This window comes from Ursus arctos, unplaced genomic scaffold, assembly GCF_023065955.2.
Source record: "Ursus arctos isolate Adak ecotype North America unplaced genomic scaffold, UrsArc2.0 scaffold_24, whole genome shotgun sequence".
Taxonomy (NCBI): domain Eukaryota; kingdom Metazoa; phylum Chordata; class Mammalia; order Carnivora; family Ursidae; genus Ursus; species Ursus arctos.
In genome coordinates, this window is record NW_026622919.1 from 23,502,412 (window position 1) to 23,526,388 (window position 23,977).

Genomic DNA, 23,977 nt, shown 5'->3' on the forward strand with positions numbered 1-23,977 from the left:
CTCAGGCCAGCTGTCTGTGGACCTGCCTTACTCCATTGCACACTCCACGGGGGCAAGGTCTGCCACAAGCATTTTTTGTCCCCCACAAGGATTCGGCAGACCATTGCTCTGCATAGCCCTGTGGGTAAACAGGCAGGAGGTACATGGGGCCTGCCATTTTGCCTTCTCATTGGATAACCCAGACCTGTTGAAGTCTCTAAGCGGGACTGGCCACATGATGTGGTGGGTGTAAAATGAAAATGCGGGGCTCCTCGTTCACAAAATGCTCAGAATCTCAAGAGGGTGATAACAGAGTGTTTAACCAAGGGCAGGGCCCTTCTAGGTGTGGAGCCCTGTGAGACTACACAGCTAGCATGTGCATGAAGCTGGGCCTATTTCTAGGATCAAGGGTGCTGGCACCACATTGTCCCCTAGAAAGACAAATAATTCTAACTTCACCTTATTAAGACTTCCTTTTTATCAGCTTAGGAACCTTGAGTGGCTGGGGCTGGTGACTAGGGAGAAAAGGGGAGAGATGTAGAGGTTCTAGAAAGCCCCATTTCAGCAAGTCGTACAGCTTTTGTGTGGTCCAGACTATAATCTATAGCAACCTGATAATGACAATGGAAAAACTGGCCTCGAATCAGTCTGTCTGGAGGCTTCTAAATGGCATTGGGAAAGGGCTGGCAAAGGGAGAGTTAATTTTTTTTTAAGTCATCTCTATACCCAACATGGGGCTCAAACTCACAACCTCAAGATCAAGAGTCACATGCTCCACCAACGGAATCAGCCAGGTGTCCCAGGAGGGTTCATTTTTCTCTCGTCTCCCTCGTTGTAATCCAGGCTTCCTTCTTCTGCCATCCATGTGGGCCTTGACTTACTTACTAAGAAGAACTCTACACCAGGAGTCCTTGAAAACCAGGCCTAGGTGGACATGAAGGTGTTGTGTTTATGTGTGCTTCAGAGCTGGACACAAATGGCTTCTCCACTCACTACTTTGGATAATTAAGAGAGGAGTACCGTAGGCTTTGAGTATCCCAGAATCCCCTGACATCCTTCAGGCCAGAAACTCATCCCATTAGGACTTCATAAAGCAGAGCCGAATCAACATTGTGATGCCGGTTCTCGACTTCAGATCTCACCCTTCTCCCACCCCTGCCCCATACTCCTCCTCCAAAGCTCATTCCTGGGATCTAACTCAGAAAGAGCAAGTGAGGCAAAGTCTTGGATCACATTCTTGGAGAGGGTAGAGAATGAACTGGCAAAATGAAATGTTATGCCTGGAGTTTAGCCAGGGTTGACGTTGGGCAGACACATGGCAGCCACGGCTCCCAGCAAGGAGGGCAGGGCTTACCCATTCATCCAAAGAAATTCTTCAAAGGCTCCTGACGCATGTTCGGGAAATTTGGAGCTTTCTTAATGAGGAGTGCTCAGGAGAACTCTCTCTCCCACATCCGCCTTCCCATTCTCACTAAAGGATCAGTCTCACCATCCCGACATTGAGCATGGCAATTTATTTTATTAATGTACCCTTCAGGGGAAGATGCGTCATGTCTGCAGGTTGGTGGAAGAAACACCTGCAGGCTGGGTACTCTCACCTCACTTCTTCATCAGCAAGATTGATGTGGATGTGGACTGGTAAGGGAGGTAGCAGAAAGGTGTTGGGCCCTGAGGTGGCTCAGGTGGGAGGTGGTCTGGTCTGTACCCGGTAAAGTGACACCTGTCCCAATTCCCTTACTCAGGACTCGAATTCTCCATCACGCCTCACCCTTTCTCTGTCTTTTCTCTTTGGGGTTGAAAACCAACTGACACAGACCTGAAGGCTTTGGATTCCTGGAAACGTTGAGTCCTTCTCTGAAACACGCCTCCCCTCACGTTGCTTTACCTGGGAGGAGTGTTCTGGATGATGGTGCCAGTTGAGGGACCCATAGGAATGCCACTTCTGGGGCACCTGGGGTGTGTCCTGGGGCAGCACCAATACGTCTCAGAAGTCATGGTCCTACAGCACTGTAAGCTAACTGGGAGGGCACAAAAGACAAGGCTGTTGGCCCAGTGGTGTTCATGGAAGGTAGTTACAAGACCAGGATATCTAGATGAGGAAATAAAACTTTCAGTTGACTCTATGGACATTGTAGACACTTTAAGAAAAGATAAATCATTTCCTGGGAGGAAGAGGTGGAAAGGAGGGAAAATGGCAGATATCCAGTCTGATTCTGAAAAGAAAAAAAAAAATTTTTTTCTTAGATTTTCCTTTAAATTGGCCTCTAGAATATTCAGGTCGATTAACTGTCATCACCATCCTGTCTAGTAGGTCAGGAGGCACTCAAGTGATCCACAGCCACAGTCACCAGAAACTCATTTTACGTGCGCACCATTCATCTTCCCACATCCTTACAGCGCCAGACATTTGATATGGACCATTTAAGGGCAGCCAAGATGGCTGGTCAGAGACAAGAAGCAGTAGTGGTCACGTGCTCAGGTGTAGGAGCTCTGAGTGCCCTCGTGCAAATTACTTAACCTCTCTCACTCTTGGCTTTCTCGTTTGACAGAGAATTACAATGGCACTCACCGCATAGAGTTGCTCTGAGGGTTGAGAGAGTGTATGCAGAGCTTTTAGGACACCAAGAGCAAGTGTGTCGTGCTTCAGTCCCTGTTGGGCTCGTCACCATCAACGCAGTGTCATTACCGTCCTCACGCTCATGACCATCATCATCACTCCAGCTACCCTCTGTTCAGTAGGGTGCCAAGCACCCCACTTGAGCAAGCTTTTAATCATCTTAAAATCTACAAAATGCGCTATTTAGTCCTTAAAACTCAATTGTTGACAGATCTGAAACCCGGGGCTCATTGACCGACCCGCTGTGAAAGTGGATCCAGAGGAAGGATGCTGCGATTATAGTGATTTATGTAGAATCATGGAGGAATTTGTCAGGGCCCCCTTCCTCACATGGGTCACGATGGAAGACCATCATGCTCTTTGTCCAGAACCCATCACTCATGTGAGGTTGGGCGAGTCATTTACTGTCCCCAAACCTTGATTCTCTTCATCTGCAAATTGAGGATAAAGTAATGATGTCTTCTTGCCAACTTCACAGCATTGACCTGAGGATTACATGAGACGGGGTATCTCAACTTGATGTGTGGAAGGTATTACACTGACCAGGAGAGCCCATGATCCATCATTGAGACCTCTGCTCTACTCTCCTTCTTTCATTCAACCATTGTTTATTATGCAGAAGCTCTATTCTTCTGCCACATCATCCTCCATTTGTAAATCAATGCGTCGATAGCCGGGCATTGCCCTGTACGCAACGAGATTTTATGACCTTGCCTTGTACATGTCAGTCTTCTGTGGACTGATGAATTGGGGATTTTTAGAAGCCATCATTTGACATAAGAGCGGAGGGCCAGCTCTGAGATCTGGTGACTCCACATGGCATTCTAAGAGGCCCCGCCTGATCTTGGCTACCTCTGCTCCCTGCAGAAATGCCTTCACTGAAGAGCTATTTACTACGCCCTTAGCTCCAACAGAAGACTACTAAAAATGCCACTGGAAAGAGAGATGGTATGGTTTGGGAATCAGAACCAGCCGACTCAAATCCGTGCTCTGCCACATAAAAGCTCTGGGACCTCCCAAAGGTTAGGCCTTTTTGAGATTCCATTTTTTTTCTTTTCTAAAGGGCACAATGGTGATGGGAATGAAATTTGATAAAAAAAAATATATGTAGACGTGTTCTGCCACTTAGATGGTAGGCTACCCAAGAAGGGGCAACTATGACCATCATTAATATTCATTAAAAAGTCAGTGCTTTCGGCCACTGTCCACCACGGTAGTAAATGTCTGTAATAGGAGACTCCGTATGACAAACTGCTCTTAGAAATTAGAGCCAGGGAAACAAGTCTCTTCTAAAGAACTATCCACCTATTTATCTTTACTGTTGAACTTATTTTTACTCATTTAGGAGAAAATATCAAAAACTTCTCAGCTAAGAAAATCTCCGAGTTTCTCAGGGGTCTGAACCTAAGCTGGACTTGGCTAAAGAATGACACAAAGATGATGAAATGAGCGCTGGGTGTAACATACAACAGATGAGTACCTGAGCTCTACATCCGAGACCAAGGATCCACTATATGTTAACTAATTGAATTTATTATTTCTTTTAAAGATTTTATTTATTTATTTGAAAGAGAAATAGAGAGACAGAGAGGGAACACAAGTAGGGGCAGAAGGAGAGGGAGAAGCAGGCTTCCCGCAGAGCAAGGAATGCAACGCGGGGCTCGATCCCAGGACCCTGGGATCATGACCTGAGTCAAAGGCAGACGCTTAACGACTCAGCCACCCAGGTGCCCCAGTTAACTAACTGAATTTAAATAAAATAAGTTAAAAAGAAAAGAATGACACAAAGAGGGACACCTGATGTCAGAGGTTCAGCTAAGCGAGCAGCTTTCCCTGTTTCCAGCTCACCATAACCCAGACCTGGTGTTGAGTCCCCAGTCCCGTAAGTGCCAGTATGGGGACGCCTGGGTGTCAGAGTCGGTTAAGCCTCCAACTCTTCGTTTCGGTGCTTTCTCTTTCTCCGTGATATAAATAAATAAATCTTTAAAAAAAATTTTTTTTTAATTTTAGTACTGGAAAATTGCAAACCAAAGATAGTAATGGTGAGTTTGACCTCCATAAGGATCGGAGAGTTTTGTCCCAATAAAAGGCCCACAGGTCAGGCCTGGCTGTCACAGGTTCCTCCACCCAAGCCTGGTCTAGATGCAGGACAGTCTTCACTACCACACCTGAGATACTTAATCAAGAGACAGATTCCCAGGGTCTCATCCCAAGCCTTTTGTGTCAGGATTTTCAGGGGTGTGACCCAGAAAACTGTAGGCTTAACAAGCCCCCCCACCCGACCATGATTCACATTGTCAGGGAAGTTTGGGAAACATCAGGCTCAGTTTTTCTCTGAGGGTGGTGAGAAGGGCATTAGAATCGTGGAGAAGACCTTCTCAAATGCAGATTCCTGGGCCCCCACTAGGACCTGCTGGATCAGAATTTCTGGAAGCAGGCCCTGGGATATGCATTTTTTTTAAAGATTTTATTTGTTTATTTGACAGAGAGAGACAGCCAGCAAGAGAGGGAACACAAGCAGGGGGAGTGGGAGAGAAAGAAGCAGGCTCCCAGCAGAGAAGCCCAATGTGGGGCTTGATCCCAGAACGCCGGGATCACGCCCTGAGCCGAAGGCAGACGCCTAACAACCGCGCTACCCAGGTGCCCCTGGGATATGCATTTTTACAAGCACCCAAAGTGCTGTCTATGGGCTGATGTTCACTCACCTACCCTCCTGCAGCGTGAGGGGGGCGGGTCAAACTGGCGGTCACAGTCTGCTTAGCAGCAGGAGTGAGGGAGACGATCAGAATGAGTAGCCTTGGGGCGTCTGGGTGGCTCAGTCGGTTGGGCGTCTGCCTCTGGCTCAGCTCCTAATCTCAGGGTCCTGGTATGGAGCCCCATGTCAGGCTCCTGGCTCAGTGGGATGTCTGCTTCTCCCTCTCCCTCTGCCCGTCCCCCCTGCTCATGCGCTCTCTCAAATAAATAAATAAATAAGATCTCTTTTAAAAATGCTTTAAAAAGGCTCAAGGCAGCCAAGCAGTGCAAGTCCCTGTACCTCACACCGAGCTGCACCGTAGAGCTCCCCTAGTCGGAACCTGTCACCTTCCAGAAGCGGCCCTGATGTTCTGATGGAGGGTCCCTTGCTATCTCCTCCGTCCTTGCACACGGTGGAATCAAAGCTTCTCCAAGGTCTTTGTTTTCAGATCTCAGGCTCCACTGTCCTGTTGCTCTGTCCCTTCAGTGCACGTTATGACAGGGCCAGCTTCGGGGGCAAGCGGCCTGGGCCGAGGCCAGGCTGGCACAGAATAAAAGGTGTGGAAATCAACCCCTCACAGTTGACATGGTTCTACTTCTGGGACCCGGGTTAATGACTCTCAGTTTTAGCCATAAGTGGAAGACCAGCAAAGTAACCTCCAAAGCAGTGGGGACAGAGCGGTCATTGCAGAATCACACATTGCATGGGGGCGGGGTGGCACATTGTGACCGAGGTCGGTCTTCATTGTTTACTTACCTGGATGTCTTTTATCAATCCAGTCATCCACCTACCTGCCCGATGTTCCAGAAATACATACATGCGGCCCCTGCCAGTGAGAGAAACCAGCACGTGAAGGCCCTGTGGGCGGACCTACCTAGACCCTCTCACATGCTTTCTGGCCAGAGATCAGGCCGCGGCCGTAGGCTTCCTGACACAGGTCCCTCCCGGCGCCGCTGTGGCTCCTGCCCGGCCTCCGATCCAGTCGGGCTGGCGTGGCCACCACCAGCAGATCTTTGAGACACACCTCGGGGCTGGGAGGACTGTGCAGGAGCAGGACGGAGGACAGACCCAGCGGCCTCTTCTCTCCAGATCTTCGGCTGCGGAAGTAGCACTCCCAGGGCAGGCTGCGGTTTTCTGGAAAGGCGAAATCATTGGCATCATCCATTCGTGCTGCCGGCCGAGGCACACATGGCTGGCCGAGGCACCTCCCACCGGGGTCCCCTGGCTTCAAGCCAGCTCAGGTTCCTGAATCAAAGTCAGCCTCTGCTCCTCTCCTCCAAGGAGCTTCTCTTCCCTGTTTTCATGCTCCGTGTCCCTCCACTGATACACTCAGCCAGATGCGTCTCACCTGAACGGCAACCAGGAGTCATCGAACAGGGTGCTTGTCAAAAGCGTTCTGTTTTTACCTTTTTTCTGTATTTTCAGTAAGACCAGAGGCTCCCTAAGGATGTGGACTGTGTCTCCACCACCAGGCGGGGGGGTCCCCCTGAGGGCAGGGGGCTGCACACCTTCCCCCCCACCAGCCCAGACTGGGCGCTCCTCAAAGACAAAGACAGGTCCCCTAGGCTCTTGGCACACGCCTGGACCCGCTGGCACTCACGTGACTTGTGATTCGGTGCCAACTTTCGGTTGCTGAAAGCCGGGAACAGGGAGAGCTTCTCGCTCAGTGGAACCTTGGTGAACAGCTGGGACATCAGAGGCTGCTTCCCCGTGTGCTTCTTCAGCGCCGTCCAGCTCGGCTTCCGACTTCCTAAGAGGCTCTGCGGTTTCGTTGGAAGAGACATTTTTGGTATTTGCCCCCGGAGGAGGTCCTGGGGCAGGTGGTGCTGCTTGTATTTCAAGACCACCTTATCGACCTCGGGGCTACTGCCTTCAGAGCTGGTCGTCCGAGTCCCGCTCGACACAGACTCCGCAGAGTCAGAGAGCTGAGTGGCGGGATCGGGGCAGGTTTCTATGGAGGTTAAGGGCTGGAAGAGAAAACAGTCCAAAATGAGATCGTGGAAGCCCAGGGCTCCTTCCCATGCCTTCCTGATGTAAACAAAGAGACTAAGGAAGCCAAGTTCATCAGCAGCAAGAAAGATGAGGTTAGAATAGTTTCCTCACCAGGGACTGGGCAACACTAGGGCAGAGGATGGTGGGGATGTCCCCAGAGCTTCCACTGGGTTTTTGGTTTTTCGGGGATTTTTTTTTTTTTAACAAAGGAGAGATTTTAAACACTAGAAATTGGCCATCAGAAAAATAGCTGTTATTTCGCAGCTATTAGACTGGCAAAAATTAGAAAGCTATTGGTGGAATGGGACACTCTAGGGACTGTCCTGCACTGTTGATGAGAATGTAGACTGGTACAGCCCTTCTGGGGAACCATCTGGAAACCCTCGGTCACATAAGATGACAAATACTCTGTAACCCAGGATTTCTGCTTCTAGTATACATACTGTTAGTTATTAGAATATGCAAATGAGTTATTCGATAACTCATTTTTAAAAAGTATGTACACCAATGTTCCCAGCAACATCATTCACAATAGCCAAAAGGTGGACATAACCCACATGTCCACCAACAAATGAATGGATAGACAACTATTTTGCCTTGAAAAGGAAGGAAATTCGGATGCATACTACAACAGGAGTGAATTTTGAAACATTATGCTAAGTGAAATCGGCCAGACACAACGGCATAAATATTGTATGATTCTACTTATCTGAGGTACCTAGAATAGTCATAGAGATAGTAAAACAGAGAGGAATGAAATAAGGCAGAAAAAATAGTTGAAGAAATATTGAAGAAATGATAGTCATAAACTCCGCAAATTTGGTGAAAGACATCAATTTATAAAACCAACAAACTCAAGAATCCTAAATAGAATAAGTACGGATAAAATCACACCCAGATGGGGTGCCTGGCTGGCTCAGTCGGAAGAGCGTGCAACTCTTGATCTCTGGGTGGTGAGTTCGAGCCCCACATTGGGTGTGGAGATCATTTTTTTTAAGAAATTTTTTTTAAAGATTTTGTTTATTTACTTGACACAGAGATAGAGAGACTGCGCACAAGCCGGGGGATCGGCAGGTAGAAGGAGAGGGAGAAACAGGTTTCCTGCTGAGCAGGGAGCCCAAGGTGGGGCTCGATCCCGGGACCCCAGGATCATGACCTGAGCCGAAGTCATAGGCTTAGCTGACTGAGCCACCCAAGTGCTCCTGGAGATTACTTCAAAAAAAAAAAAAAATAAAACCTTTAAAAAAAATGACACCCAGACATATCATAGTCAAATTGCTGAAGTCCAGAGATAAAGAGAAGAGCCAGAGAAAAATGACATATTACATATAGGGGACAATGTTATGAATACAGTTGACTTCTCATTAAAAAAGAAAAAGAAGACCGGAAGATAATGGAACAACATTTTTTAAGTGCTGCAAGAAAAAGGAAATGTCAACCCAGAATTCTAGGTCCAACAAAAATAGCCTTCAAAATGAAAGCTAAATAAAGACATTTCCAATAAACAAAACCAGAAAATTCATCACCAGCAGAGAGATGTGCACTACAGTAAATGCTAAAGAGAGTTTTTCAGGGTAGAGAGAAATGACATCAGATGACATATACATATACATACGTGTGTGTGTGTATCATGTGCGTATATTACAGACATACATATATACATATTTTTTAAGATTTTATCTATTTATTTGACAGAGAGAGACAGCAAGAGAGGGAACACAAGCAGGGGGAGTGGGAGAGGAAGAAGCAGCTCCCAGTGGAGCAGGGAGCCCGATGCGGGGCTCGTTCCCAGGACCCTGGGATCACGCCCTGAGCCAAAGGCAGACGCTTAATGACTGAGCCACCCAGGTGCCCCATATACATATATATTTTTAAAATATCTTTCCTCTTGGGGCACCTGGGTGGCTCAGTCAGTTAAGCATCTGACTCTTGGTTTTGGCTCAGGTCATGATCTCATGATTGTGGGATCAAGTCCTGCATTGAGCTCCATGCTCAGGGGGAGTCTGCTAGAGATTCTCTCCCCCCTCCCCGCGCTCTCAGCCCCTCCCCTCCCCTCCCCCACTTACACCTCTCTCTCAAATAAATAAATAAATCTTAAAAAAATTTTTTTAAAAGAAAAAATAGGCAAGTTTCCAGAATATACAACGAATTCCTACAACTCAATAATAAAAAGATAAATAATCCTAATTTTGAAAAGAGAGGAAAGCAAAAACTTGACATACTCTTCACAAAGAAAGACATATGAATGGGGGAGCCTGGGTGGCACAGTTGGTTATGTGTCTGACTCTTGGTTTCAGCTCAGGTCATGATCTCAGGGTCATGAGATTCAGCCCCGTGTCCAGTTCTGCACTCAGCCAGGAGTCTGCTTGAGATTCTCTTTCCCTCTTCCTCTGCCCCTTGTTCTCATGTTCTCTCTCTCTCTCTCTCAAATAAATAAATAAATCTTAAACAAACAAAAAAGATCTATGAATGACCAACAAGCACCTGGCAAAGGGCTCAACACACTTAATCATCAGAGAAACGTAAATTAAAACCACAATGTGAAATCACAAATAGGGGCGCCTGGGTGGCACAGCGGTTAAGCGTCTGCCTTCAGCTCAGGGCATGATCCCGGCGTTATCGGATCGAGCCCCACATAGCTCCTCTGCTATGAGCCTGCTTCTTCCTCTCCCACTCCCCCTGCTTGTGTTCCCTCTCTCGCTGGCTGTCTCTATCTCTGTCGAATAAATAAATAAAATCTTAAAAAAAAAAAAAAAGAAATCACAAATAACCATTAGAGTGGCTAAAATTTAAAAGACAACACCAAATGTTGACAAAGATGGGAGCAACTGGAACTCTCATTCATTGTTGGCTGAAATGTACCATGATACAAGCACTTTAAATAAAGATTTTGGAGTTTCTTATAAAGTTATACATACATCTACCCTTTGACCTAGCAACCCTCTCTTAGGTAGTTATTCAAGGGAAATGAGAACGTAGGTCCACAAAGACTTGTACAGGAAGGTTCATAGGAACTTTAATCACAATAGCAATAAAAAAATAAAAACTGGGAACAACCCAAATGTCCATCAACAGGAGAATGATAAACTAACCACAGTATATTTGTACAATAGAATATAACTCAGCAATAAAGAACAAACATCGTGAAATGGATCTCACAGACATAATATTGAGCTGAAGAAGCCAAACACAAAAGAATATATACTGTATCATTCCATTTATAGAAAATTCTAGAACAGGCAAAATAGCCCAAGGTCAAAAAAGTTAGAGTCAGGATAGTGGATTTCTTGAAGAGGGACGCACAGGACAGGGGGGCAATTGCCTGGGAAAGAACAGGCGGGAACTTTACAGAGAGGTCAGAAATTTCTATACTATGATAGGGATATAGGTTACATGGGTGCGTTTCTTTGTCAGAATCATACAGTTAAGGGGCGCCTGGGTGGCACAGCGGTTAAGCGTCTGCCTTCGGCTCAGGGCGTGATCCCGGCGATCTGGGATCGAGCCCCACATCAGGCTCTTCTGCTATGAGCCTGCTTCTTCCTCTCCCACTCCCCCTGCTTGTGTTCCCTCTCTCGCGGGCTGTCTCTATCTCTGTCGAATAAATAAAATCTTAAAAAAAAAAAAAGAATCATACAGTTAAGATCCATGCACTATGGGGCGCCTGACTGGCTCAGAAGAGCATGTGACTCTGGATCTCGTGTTTCTGAGTTCGAGCCCCACATTGGGCGTAGAGATGTACTTAAATAAACTTTTGAAAAGGGGGGTGGCACCTGGGTGGCTCAGCCAGTTAAGCATCCAACTCTTGATTTCGGCTCATGATCTCAGGGTTGTGAGATCCAGCCCCGATTCAGGCTCCTCGCTCAGCAAGGACTCTGCCTGAGATTCTCTCTCCCTCTGCACCCCGCCCCCCCACTGTCAATGTGCATGCATTGCTCTCTTTCTAAAATAAACAAATAAATAAATCTTTAAAAAAAAAGATACGAGTATTTCAATGCATGTAAATTTAATTAAAAAAAAAAGAAAAAACAGGTTCAACAAGGAAAAGAATAGGTCATAGAATGAGATAAATGACCAAGTCACATTTAAATAAAGTTTAAATGCATATATTTTTTAAAAAATCCCTAACTTGCCAGGAAACATACTAATAAAAGATGGTGGATAGAACGGGAGGTGAGCATAGAGAAAAAAAGGGGAAAATAAATAAATGAAAGATGAAAAGGCTTTGAATGAACCAGGGCTTTTTATTAAATTAACCTTCTGCACGTGAAATCCAAAAAAGAAAAAAAAAACAATAAAATGTTGCTGCCTTATTTTTCAAAATCTCTTTGGAGTTGAGTAGTACTACTGTGCTTCTAGATTAATGAGAGAACAAAGGCCATCTTACGAAGTCGCAGCAGTATTAAAATAACAGCTAATGCTTCCTGAATCCTATGTGGCAGGGGCCACTCTCAACATTTTCATGCATTCTTCCATTTAAGCCTCAAAGCAATTCACTGATAGGTACTATTATTAAAATTCCATTTTCTAAAGATTTTATTTATTTGTTTGAGAGAAAGAGAGAGACAGAGAGAGAGTGCACGAGCAGGAGAGGGGCAGAGGGAGAGGGAGAAGCAAACTCCCAGCTGAGCGCAGAGCCTGACAAGAGGGGGCTGGATCCCAGGACCCTGAGATCATGACCTGCACCGAAGTCAGACCCTTAACCAACTGAGCCACCCAGGTGCCAAAATTCCATATTTTTTAGATGGGGAAACTGAGGCTTAGGGAGATAAGAGCGACTGGACGCAAGTCATAGAGGAGACTCCAGGATCCAAACAGAGGCAGCCAGATCCCAATGCATACTCTTTACCCTTTTTTTTATTGCAGGAAAAAAGAACCGCACATACACATAGACATAAGATTTGCTACCTTAACCATTTTTTTTAAAGATTTTATTTATTTATTTGACAGAGATAGAGACAGCCAGCGAGAGAGGGAACACAAGCAGGGGGAGTGGGAGAGGAAGAAGCAGGCTCATAGCGGAAGAGCCTGATGTGAGGCTCGATCCCATAACGCCGGGATCACGCCCTGAGCCGAAGGCAGACGCTTAACCGCTGTGCCACCCAGGCGCCCCTACCTTAACCATTTTTAAGTCTACAGTAAGTAGCGTTAACAATATGCATGTTGTGGGACAGACCTCCTAGAAGACCCCCCGCTGAGTAGGGAGCCTGACATGGGGCTCGATCCCACACCCATGAGATCATGACCTGAGCTGAAACCAAGAGCTGGATGCTTAACCGACTGGGCCCCCCAGGTTCCCCTCGTTTTTTTTAAAGATTGATTGATTTATTTGAGAAAGAGTAGGGGGACAGGCAGAGGGAGAAAGGGAAAGAATCTCAAGCAGACACCACACTGAGCACAGAGCCCAACGGGGACTTGACCCCACAACCCCAAGAGCCCAGCCTAAGCCAAAACCAAGAGTCAGGCACACAACCAACTAGGCCACCCATAAGTCCTTTGCCCATTTTAAAATCAGGTTACCTTGGGTGTGAGTTATAAGAGTCCTTTATATACTCTGGATATGAACCCCTTATCAGATACAGAGTTTGAAAATATTTTCTCCCATTTCACAGGTTGCCTTTTCACTCTGTTGATTGGTCAAGTTTGATATCTTCCCACTTAATCTATTTTTGCTATTTATTTATTTATTTATGTAATCTCTACATGCAACATGGGGCTTGAACTCATGACCCCGAAATCAAGAGCCACACACTCTTCCAACTGAACCAGCCAGATGGCCCTGCTTTTGGTGTCGTATCTGTGACATTCAACGTCATGAAGCTCCAAAGCCTGCTCCCTTAAAGGTGTTTCTCGATCTCTGGTTGTAGACCTTTAAATAAGTCGTGAAATTCATTTACTGGGTTGTAACTGGTAATTTTATTTATTTGTTTATTTTTTAAAGATTTTATTTATTCATTTGAGTGACAGAGAGAGAGAGCAGAAGCAGGGGGAGAGGGAGAAGCAGACTCCCTGCTGAGCTGGGAGCCTGACATGGGGGCTCGATCCCAGGACCTGAAGATCATGACCGGAGCCGAAGGCAGACGCTTAGCCAACTGAGCCACCCAGGCGCCCCAGGAACTGGTATTTTTGAAAGAATAGATCCGAACAGAATAAAAAAATACCAAAGGAGTCACCATATATAGTACAGCTAGTCATTGTTTTAGAAACTTTTTTTCCAGGGTGTGTGTATGGATGGATGAAATAAAACAGATTTCTACTGTGGGCTATGGTTAGAAACTTGAAAAGCATCACACTCCTCCATGCTGCACTTGGACCTGGCGAAGGCCCAACAATGCCAAAGATTTTCCAGTACTTACAATACAGTCATCACATAGACTTTGGTGAGCCTGACTACAGGAAACACGAAATGACCCGCTCTAGAACCATCAGTACCACATTCATGTGGCACCTTAGTGTCCGCAAAAATAAAAAATCAACTGTCACATTCTATTAATATTTTTCAGTGAATTGTATTGGTGATGTTTGTTTTGGTTTCATAGTTGTATAAGAGTTATAACCATAAAGATACTATATATCTGGTTTTATGCTTGTATGTATCTATAAAAGTTATGGAGGGCTACAACGGGGATCTGAAAAAGTTTGCTTCCCTTGAACAGGTGTCCATACACAAAGGGAGTCTGAGAAACACTGTTTAAGGGATGAGCTGGGTTTCAACAGTGCCTCAAAGCTCAGGATGTGACCTTATTCGAAAATAGGGTCTTTTTTTTTTTAAGATTATTTATTTATTTATTTGACAGAGAGAGACACAGCGAGGGAGGGAACAGAAGCAGGGGGAGTGGGAGAGGAAGAAGCAGGCTTCCCACTGAGTAGGGACCCCAATGTGGGGCTTGATCCCAGGACCCTGGGATCATGACCTGAGCCGAAGGCAGACGCTTAACAACTGAGCCACCCAGGCGTCCCCGGAAATAGGGTCTTTGCAAATATCATGAGCCAAGTTCAAGTGAGGTCATACTGGATCCGGGTGAGCCCTAAGTTCAACGACTGGTGTCCTTATATGAAGGCCACGTGAAGATCTACAGAGGAGAAACTCAAGGCGGGAGTCTGTGTGACGACAGAGGCAGAGGCTGGAGTCCCACTGCCACAAGCCAAGGAGCTCCAAGGATTGTTGGCACCCACCAGAATGTAGCAAGAAGCAAGGAAGGATCCTCCTTCTAGAACCTCCAGATGGGGCATGGCCCTGCCAACACCTTGGTTTCAGACTTGTAGCCTCCAGAACTTGGAAAGAATGCATTTGTGTTTTAAGCCCCCAAGGCCGTGGTGATTTGCTCCAGCAGCCACGAGAAGCTAACACAGCAGGTGGGAATACCCCTAAAGATGGGGTGCCGAAGACGGCCGTTGGAAAAGTCCTAAAAGTACGCGTCCGTTCTCCTAGCATGTATGCTATTGCACAACTTGGGCTTCCCAGGTGGGGACATCGAGGCTTAAGTGGCTTACTCAAAGGGAGGCAGCAAGTCAGGAGGATAGAAGGAACCAGAAAGCAAGACTCCTTCACTGCCCCCTGAGCTGAGCCCTTTAGGGAGGCAGACCGCTCTACTCACCCTGGTGCTGGTGAATATGTTCACTGCAGAGGCCGACTTGACCTCCTTGATTCTGGAGATGGGGTGACTGAGCTCCAGCCCGGGGTAGCAGAGAAGGTTCGAGTGCCTCAGATCAGGTACGGAGGTGTACCGCCTTGCGGATATAGGCTTGCAGGGAGGAGGGCTGGCCTCCTTCGTGGGGGTCTCCTGGTCGAGGCTGCTGTCGGTCTCATTCGTCTTTGCATCTCTGACACCCAAGAGTAAGTCAGGCGTCCAGGACACTAACGCCATTGGCTGGAGATGCTGGGAAGGAGGAAACCAAACACAGCCTGTGGGAACCCAGCTCTGTCCACTTCCAGATTCACCAGCACCTCCTAGAGGGCTCATGGACGGTTTCACGGGGTCTTTGAGCCACTTAAAACTGCAGGTTTAAAACTGTATCATTGTATACTTTATGGCAAGGGATACCATAGTTTTTATCAGTTTCTTCAAAGGCCTGTGACCTTAGCAAAGTGATAAAATACAAAAAAACAAAAATATCCTGCTTTCATCCTGTCCCTTCAGGTGAGGGTTCGAGAAAAAGGGAATGGACCAAAAACCCAACTGAGTCTTTCCACTGAGCCGGAAGAGACAGTGAAGCAGAGAGGGGCAATCCCAAGATTCGGATTGTAGGACAACGGGACAGCTGGCCCCCCCGTCCTGGGCTGGTCCACACTTTGAGAAGAAAGCAGGCTGGAAGGACCCAGCTGTGGTCCGTCACCCCACATAATGAGGAGGGTCCTGCCTCCCTGAAGCCCTTCTCTGCGGCCCCCTCTCTCAGCTGCGCCCCTGGCCTGCTGGAGGGGAGCATTCCAACCCAAACTGGGGTTGGGACCCATGAGTATAAACAGTCCTGGCGCCCGCTCCCTACACGGGGATCGTGCTCAGACTCCCCGCTGCTTTTCCTCCCGCGGAGGTGGCAAGAAGGACAGACCAGTGAGGGTCCTCTGAAGGATGCCAGGCTCCTCGTGACTTCCAGGAGCCCCCTCCTGCAGCCCACCCCTCTGTCAGCCCCATTCGTTCAATGCGTCAGGGCTCTGAGCAGTGGTCTCCTGAGCACTGGCCCACGGGGCGGCCCCAGCCGGGGAAGGGTGCAGGGCGCACACACTCCCCTCCCAGCCGGGTTTACTTGTTTGGAGGCGAGGGCGGCGGCCTGGTATTTCTGCTGTGGTTTCTGTCGGCAGTTCTTCGTGCTCTTGCCCCTCCCTTGCTCGCCTGCCGACTCCCCCTGCATCTCGACCTTCTTCTCCTTTGTTGGCAAGGACTTTTTCTCCTGTTTCAGCCTCAGGTCCTGGATCAGCTGCCTGTCCAGGAGGAACGAGGAGGGTCATGGAGGTTAGAGGATGGGCTGCAAATGTGGGTGCTCCCCCTGAGGGGCTGGATGATGCTTGGCGAAGCGTGCAGTACTCCACGCATCCTCCCCCTCCCCACGTGTCCAGTCTGCACAAATGATTGCAGGGCCCAGAGCAGGAGACGGAGGGGACACCCATGCCTCCCACCGTACTATTCCAGCCTGGGGAATAGCATCTAAGGAGGGATGCAAAGTCAGCAGCTCTACCCAGCTCCGCCACCTTCTCTCTCTCCGCACTTCCCAGCAGGCCAAATCCCACATGTGGCAGGTGCTGGGAAGAGGGTCTGGGTAGGCGGCCAAACTGAGGGGCCTCTGTATTGGACCACTTTATATCCTGGGCCTCTCTGGCCAATGATGGAGTGAGAATAATACAGTCACATGGGTCAGGAGACGGGGATCCCAATTCCCCTTTCTCATTGCCTGTTATATGACCCCCTCTGTGCTCTGACGTCCCCGTCCATAAAATGAGGTGATGGGTAGGGACTGGACTGGGGAGGTGAGTCCCTTCCACCTCTTAGATTTCATGTTTAGGTGAATCCAGGAGGGAGCTAGCTGCCAGGGACTGGGAATTCTGGCCTGTCTCAGGGGCAAGTTTCTAGAAACAGCTTCATATCTACTTAACTACCCCATACAAAGGAATATTATGATTCCTGGTCCTTGTGAGACTAAAGCAAATGTTCCCCCTGGCAACTTCTAGGTCGGGGACTGAATCTCAAAGACCCTCCTCACCATCCCAGGCTGGTCACCCAGAAGGTCAAGTATGACCCAACCCATCCCAGCACCCACCCACCTCGCCTGGAGCCTTCCTACCGGGCATACACCTCCCGAGCCCTGGAGGCAACAGTATTCTGGAAGAGGGAGTTGTTGTCCTGGAAAAACTTCTCATACTTCTCCGAATTCAGAGTAGGATAAATCAGGCGGAACCCCCCACGGTTCTCCTTCTCGTACTTCTCAGTTTTCTCCAACCGCACGGCCTGGAAACCCTTGGCCTCCTCCATCCTGTGGGGGAACAGAACACAGGGCTGCCGTAGATTTTCTTGGGACAAGGCTTGGAAGGGACGGGCCAAGCTGGATGTGACGTGGGGCCAGGCCAAGGCCTCGCACACAGCAATGGTCAACCCATATTTGCTAAATAAACGTGTGAACGTTTCCCTGAAAGGAGATTCTAGCCCCCTTGGGATGGCCAGTGTCATAATGCGCGGAAAGTTGGTCAGAACAGTCTTTCTGACAGCTCACCAGACTCTCTCCTCATACAAACACCCATTTCCCCTTGGCTCAGCTCTGAGGAGGCAGACTGTCGCCACCTCCCCGTTTGCAGCCCCTATAACCCTCCTCTGGAGAACAGCAGCTTGCGTTTGGCTAAATTTGAGGGTTTCTAGGATGAGCTTTTATGAGCTGTGATGATCTCATTCTCCCTCACAGTCCCTCGGGGAGGTGGAGGTCAGGGAGGGAGGAATGATAAGCCCCTTTTACAGCAGGCAAACCGAGAGCACTGAGCTGCCCGGGGCCAAGTCACGACCAAGAGACTGATCCAGGGGAGGGCCTCAGCTCCTCCCTAGCGGCTGCTGCGTCCTCCTTGAGAAGTGGGGAGAGAGCTGGCATTCCGGAATCCCAAGCAGCATGCTCACTGTGCTCCGGCCCCAGGCCTGCCACTTCCCAGAGAGGGGACACTGCACAGAAGTCAGTTCCCCTTCCAGAAGCCTGGTCTCCTTAGCTCCAACGACAGGACCATACAACACCCCCAGCTACCTACCCACCACCCCCCTCAGAGGGAAGACAGGGCACAGATGAACACGCTCTGAGAAACACAGTGCCCCCCGAACATAGATGCTATTGCCCCCGTTTCCAAAGCCCCGTCCCCAAGTATCAGCGGGCTCTGCTCATGGGGGCACGGCGGCCGCCATAGGATCTGAAAAGCAACAAAGGCATCTCCGCCGGGTTTGGAGTCTTCAGACACTAGCATCGCTCGGCAGAACGAAGGCCCCTGTTTACAGGGAAATACCGCCAGGCAGGGAGCAGGGGACCCTCGCTCCCGGGACTCTCGCTCCCGCCAACCCAGTGACAGGGGGTAGGTCAGACAAATGTGTCTTTCTGTAAAAGTAAAGCAACGGTTTTATTTTTTGATTGGTAATCCCTGAATCTTCATGTTATGTTAGTGAACTCCTATCCATGAGATATAGTTCTGTCCATAACTTAATCTCCTATTTTTATGTACCAAAAAGAAGGCTCGCAGTAAAACTGTACAAACGGCCACATTCTGCAAATATAAACCAATTTTCCAAATAGGATTATTATTTGTTAGAATCGACTCCGCTCCCCACCAACTCCAAGCAAGATCCTTTTTTTAAAATGTAATGTCTTTTTTGTTTTGTTTTGTTTTTTAGGATTTATTTATTTGACAGAGAAAGAAACAGCGAGAGAGGGAACACAAGCAGGGGGAGCAGGAGAGGGAGAAACAGGCTCCCTGCTGAGCAGGGAGCCCGATGTGGGGCTCAGTTCCAGGACCCTGGGATCATGACCTGAGCCGAAGGCAGACGCTTAGCGACTGAGCCATCCCAGGCACCCCAAAAATGTAATGACTTTTTTTAATTGAAGTATAATAGACATAGAATATTGTTAGTTTCTCAGGTGCGCAAACGCGATTCGCTATTTGTATGAATTGTGAAATGATCACCACAGTAAGAACTTTGAAGATCTTAGCAACTTTCAAATATGTAATACAGCCTTACTAACTAGAGTCACCATGTTCTCCGTTACCTCTCCATGACTTATTTATTTTAGCACTGGAAGTTTGTGCCTCTTTTTGTTTTTTTAATTTTATTTATTTATTTGAGAGAGAGTGAGACAGAGAGAGCATGGGGTGGGGGAGGGTCAGAGGGAGAAGCCGACTCCCCATTGAGCAGGGAGCCTGATGCTGGACTTGATCCGGGAACTCCAGGATCATGACCTGAGCCGAAGGCAGTCGCCCAACCGACTGAGCCAGCCGGGCGCCCGTGGAAGTTTGTACCTCTTAACCCCCTTCACTCATTTTGCCGTCTCCCACCAGGCAAGACTTTCACCACCTCTAACACACGGTAGTGCCGGGCACTATGATGAACCTTTTATTACACATCATCTCATTTAATCCCACCTTATAGATCACTGGCTCCATTTCACAGAAAGAACACTGAGGCTCAGAGAAGAAACATAAAGGCCACATAACTAGTAGGTTGTCAAGGACCAGGACAGGCCAGTCTTACTGGGAGCAGGGAAGTCATAAAGGATGGGGTCCCCAGGGTGCAGGGGCACCTCTGTACCTGGTCTCCCGAGAACGACATTGCTGCCGGAATCGCCCCCGTTGTCTCTCCTCCTCCAAGACTTTCTTTTTGTCACAGCTTCCCAGGTTGATCAGAACCAAGGTGTCATATAGCAGACTGTCTTTCACCTCTTTATCCAGCCAGGAGTCGGTGGAGAAGCTCGGAGAGTGGTTGACCTGTGAGGGCAGCGGGGGGCTCGGCTATCCGGAGTGGAAGCAGGGGGCAAGGCCCAAACGCCACCTCCAGGGAGCTACCTAAGCCCAGCGTGGGCTCCTGGCTACCAGATGGGGGGGAGAGAGACAGGGAGAGGGAGTCGGCATCAGAGTCACAGTGAGGAGAGGAGGAAGCAGAACGTCCTCTCGTTTAACCAGTTTGCATTTCAGTCCTTTCCTCTTGAGAGGCATCAGGGGCGCCCCATCTCTGGTTTCCCTCTACCTGGTGGGTGTGCTCTCCTGCGCACATAGCATGCCCTGGAGCAGAGGGAAGGGGCAGTCCAAAGGGCCAGGCTGGGAGGCGGGCCAGGAACCGGAGTGATGCCTTCGGGACCCTCACCAGGATTGAGGGGGAGGCAGGTGGGAGGAGGGAGAGGCCTCATTCCTGCTCACAGTAAAGTCCGTATTATTTAGACGCACTATGTACCATTTGAAGATTTCTAGCAGTTTCTGCAGGCCTGTGCCTGGTGGCCAGTTCCGCTCTCTGTGTAAGAGCTCCAAACAGCCACATTCTCTTGGGAACAAGGGCCGGGCATGGCGGAAAGGCAAGGCCCCAGGAATGGGACCCATGACCCTGACTCTGTGCCAACCATCCTAGGACCTCTGACTTGGCACCTCGCTCCCCCAACTGCACCTCCTGTAATGCAGACTGCAGGGCCCCTTGAGGGCTGCTCAGCTCCAGTCTAATGGGAAAGAGGGACAGCCACCCAGATGCTTTTCCTCCTCCTCCATCCACCCTGCCGTGGGTCTGGGGGAGGCAGGAAACTCACTGAGGGGCTCCCCACCCATTCCCTTGGCCACAGATGCCTGGAGCTGAGTGGCCCAAGCCCCTGAGAGCCAGGCCTGGCAGCTCCTGTCTGATCTTGAACAGCATCCCCCCGTTTTGATAAAGAACACCCCCCCTTTCTGGGAGACGATTCTGTTACAAAATTCAAGTTGTCTTTAGAGTCTTTCTGTGCCTCAGATCCAAGTTTCCAGGTCTGGGGGGACCTCAGGAAGACACAAGGAGCTCTCTAATTCCCGGCCATCTACCCCCCTCTGGTGGCCACTCGTCAGCTAAGGGAGGAGCCCCAGGCAGCCAGCAGCGGCCGGAGGAACGGGCCTGGCCCGGAAGTTGTTTAAAATGATCTGGCTGAGCCAGGGAGGAAGGGATAAGGCTGACCCCAGCCGACCCCAGGAACAGCAGCCAGTTTTCACCCCTCGCCCCAAGCCCTTACCTCCAGCAGCCAGGGCTTGAGTTTGTGGTCCAACAAAATGTCAAAGCCCAGGATTTCAAAGCAGGCGCTGTTCAGTGTGTGGCTGGGGAAACAGGTGTGGTAGTTATGCTTGATGATGGGGTGGGCGGAGATGATCGTCTTGATGATGACATCCTCGATATCTCTCCAGATCTGCTCCATGTTGTAGCCACGGTTCTCCATGTACACACTGAAGGTGGAGAGCTTTCTGGAAGGAAACCACAGACCGTGAGGCAAGGCAGCCCGCCTCTGGTCATCTGAGGCCATGTCATGCTGGAAACCAGCAACTTCTGGAGGAGTTAAGTCCCTAGAGGTAATGGGAACAGACACCCAGGACCCAGGGTGACAACAGGGCTGTGTCAGCTCAGGAGAACCTGCAGGAGCCCCAGGGCCACAGTCCCCAAGCCTCCAGAGCCTGGAAGTGGGTGCAGATAATGACACATAAGACCTGGCTTGGGCACTGTCGCTATGACCCAGAAAACACCTGAGAGGCTGGGGCGGGGACTGGGGATTCTGGGGGGAAGTTTAGTGGGTGAATAAAAAATATAAAAAACCAATACCCTACCTCATGGTTTTGCTTTGATGGCAAATGGTTTCTCAGCCTTTGGTGTTTATAAGAAACACACAGGAAGCCTTTTAAGAACACGAATACCTGGGTCTCACCCCAGCCACCTGACAAGATTCTGGGGCCACTAAAGACCTAAGAAACTTCGTTTAAGGAGTATCTACAGAGAAAAGGCAGTCCTGGGGCATTTCCCCAGATAGAGTTACCCACGGTCCCAGGCAAACCAGGACGGTCCTGATTTTAGATAAAGAAGATGTGGTATATATATACAATAGAATATTACTCAGCCATCAAAAAAAAAATGAAATCTTACCATTTGTAACAATGTGGATAGAAGTAGAGGGTATTATGCTAAGCAAAATAAGTCAATCGGAGAAAGACAATTATCATCTGATTTCACTCCTATGTGGAATTTAAGAAACAAAACAGAGGATCATAGGGGAAGGGAGGGAAAAATAAAATAACATGAAATCAGAGAGGGAGGGGCGCCTGGGTGGCACAGCGGTTAAGCGTCTGCCTTCGGCTCAGGGCGTGATCCCGGCGTTATGGGATCGAGCCCCACATCAGGCTCCTCTGCTATGAGCCTGCTTCTTCCTCTCCCACTCCCCCTGCTTGTGTTCCCTCTCTCGCTGGCTGTCTCTATCTCTGTCAAATAAATAAATAAAATCTTAAAAAAAAAAAAAAAAGAAATCGGAGAGGGAGACAAATCGTAAGAGACTCTTAACTCTAGGAAACAAACTGAGGGTTGCTGGAGGGGACAGGGTGGGGGATGGGGTCACTGGGTGATGGGCATTAAGGAGGGCACGTGATATAATGAGCACTGGGTGTTATAGGCAACCCATGAATCACTGACCTCTACCTCGGAAACTAATGATACACTATACGTTAATTACTTGAATTTCAACAAAATAAAATTTAAAATAAGAATATTTAAAAAAAAAAAAAAGCTGGACGTCTCACATCCTAGGAAACCCCTCAGTCACAGGCACACTGAGATGGCTCGTCACCCTGTTACAGAGATCAGACGACGTCTACGGTTCATGAGGAAACATCTGAAGGGGGGCTCCGGTCAGCTCTGAGCTGGGTAGTACAGAGAGGAGGCAAATTGGCGGGTCTGAGGGACAATGGTGGGGACACAGACATACCCACTCACAGGCACACGCATGAGCACAGAGCTGAAATGGGAAGTGGGAATGTGAGAGGAAGGAACGCAGGGGCGTGAAGAGTGAAGAGGAAAATAAGACAAGAGACACGGCTCACAAGGCAGTTCCAAGAGCTCACTGGACCCCAGCCAGTGGAGCCAGAAAGGAGGAAGCAGGGGTGGCCAGCCCATGCACGCTGCTAAGGGCCTGCTGTACATGCAAAGCTTGGGAAATGAGGGAACCCCAAGAAACTGCCCCCACTGTCATGGGAAGCCTAAGGACCATTTGGGGGGTCAACACACATACGAAACAACGCAGGATACATTTATATAAAGACAGATCAGCGAAGGCCACTCAGCACAGAGGCCCACTGCCTCTACCTGCCATCGTCAGGCAATGAAGTGTGGCACATAAATGAATTTTCCAGATCGCTTGAAGCCAACTTATTCAAGCGCAAAAAAAAAAGTATTTAATTTCCCTAATTGTGAAATAAATTTTCCCAAAATAGATTATACACTTCCTGCCTTTTATAACAGACACTGCGAATCATAGCATAACCTCTTGCTGATGATTCAGGCACATCATAATGAATATACATTATTGTATAATTTCATAAGGCCCAGTGGTGAGCCAGTTCAATTGAACACATCGGCTACGTGCCAGGCGCCCGGAAGGATGCAGAGGACCTGGCCTCTGCCCCCAAGCCCTGCCAGATTTCCAGGCGTTCTGTCTTCTCCTTCACTGTTCCTGCTGCGTGGGCTGCTGGTGGGGGGTTGACCGGGGATGCAGTTGGCCTCCCGCGGGGGACAGGGGACCTGGGGGCCCGTGAGGCAGTCAGTATGAGAAGCAGATCGCCTCACAAGATGGAGAAGAGGAAGAAGAAGAAAGGTGAAAGGAAAAGGGAGGGACAGAAGGAAAGAAGGACTCTGCCCGGCGCTTGGGAGGCTCCCAGAAGGCCAGGGCGCCACTCTAACCCTCAAGGAGCTTAAGGACATGACAAACGTGTGCACCAAGCCAAGAGCAGTTAGGGGGTATGGCTGATGTTGACCAGAGGGTGGTGGGAGTCCAGAGATGGAAAGGTTCCTGTGGGTGGTTTGACATAGATTCCACAGCCTCGTCCTCCGAGATGGACCCCAATTCCCTCGTCTGATTAAGTGAGCAAACAGGCTCACAGGGAAGACTGGCGGCACAGCAGCGACGTGGCTGGACCAGGACCCAGAGCCAGATCAGAGCAGGCAACA

At 48.9% G+C, this 23,977-nt stretch overlaps 1 protein-coding gene across 1 annotated transcript in view; it reads right to left on the bottom strand.

The window, feature by feature from the left end:
• Window positions 1-1,482: 1,482 nt before the first annotated feature.
• TTLL6 (tubulin tyrosine ligase like 6) overlaps window positions 1,483-23,977 on the bottom strand; it is a 38,587-nt gene continuing 16,092 nt past the window's right edge. The window contains 8 exon segments of the mRNA XM_026513073.4: window positions 1,483-2,192; window positions 6,205-6,464; window positions 6,931-7,297; window positions 14,918-15,199; window positions 16,065-16,239; window positions 17,097-17,285; window positions 19,583-19,758; window positions 21,012-21,237. Of these exon segments, the coding sequence (XP_026368858.2) occupies window positions 6,205-6,464; window positions 6,931-7,297; window positions 14,918-15,199; window positions 16,065-16,239; window positions 17,097-17,285; window positions 19,583-19,758; window positions 21,012-21,237 (1,675 nt within the window). The 3' untranslated portion in view covers window positions 1,483-2,192.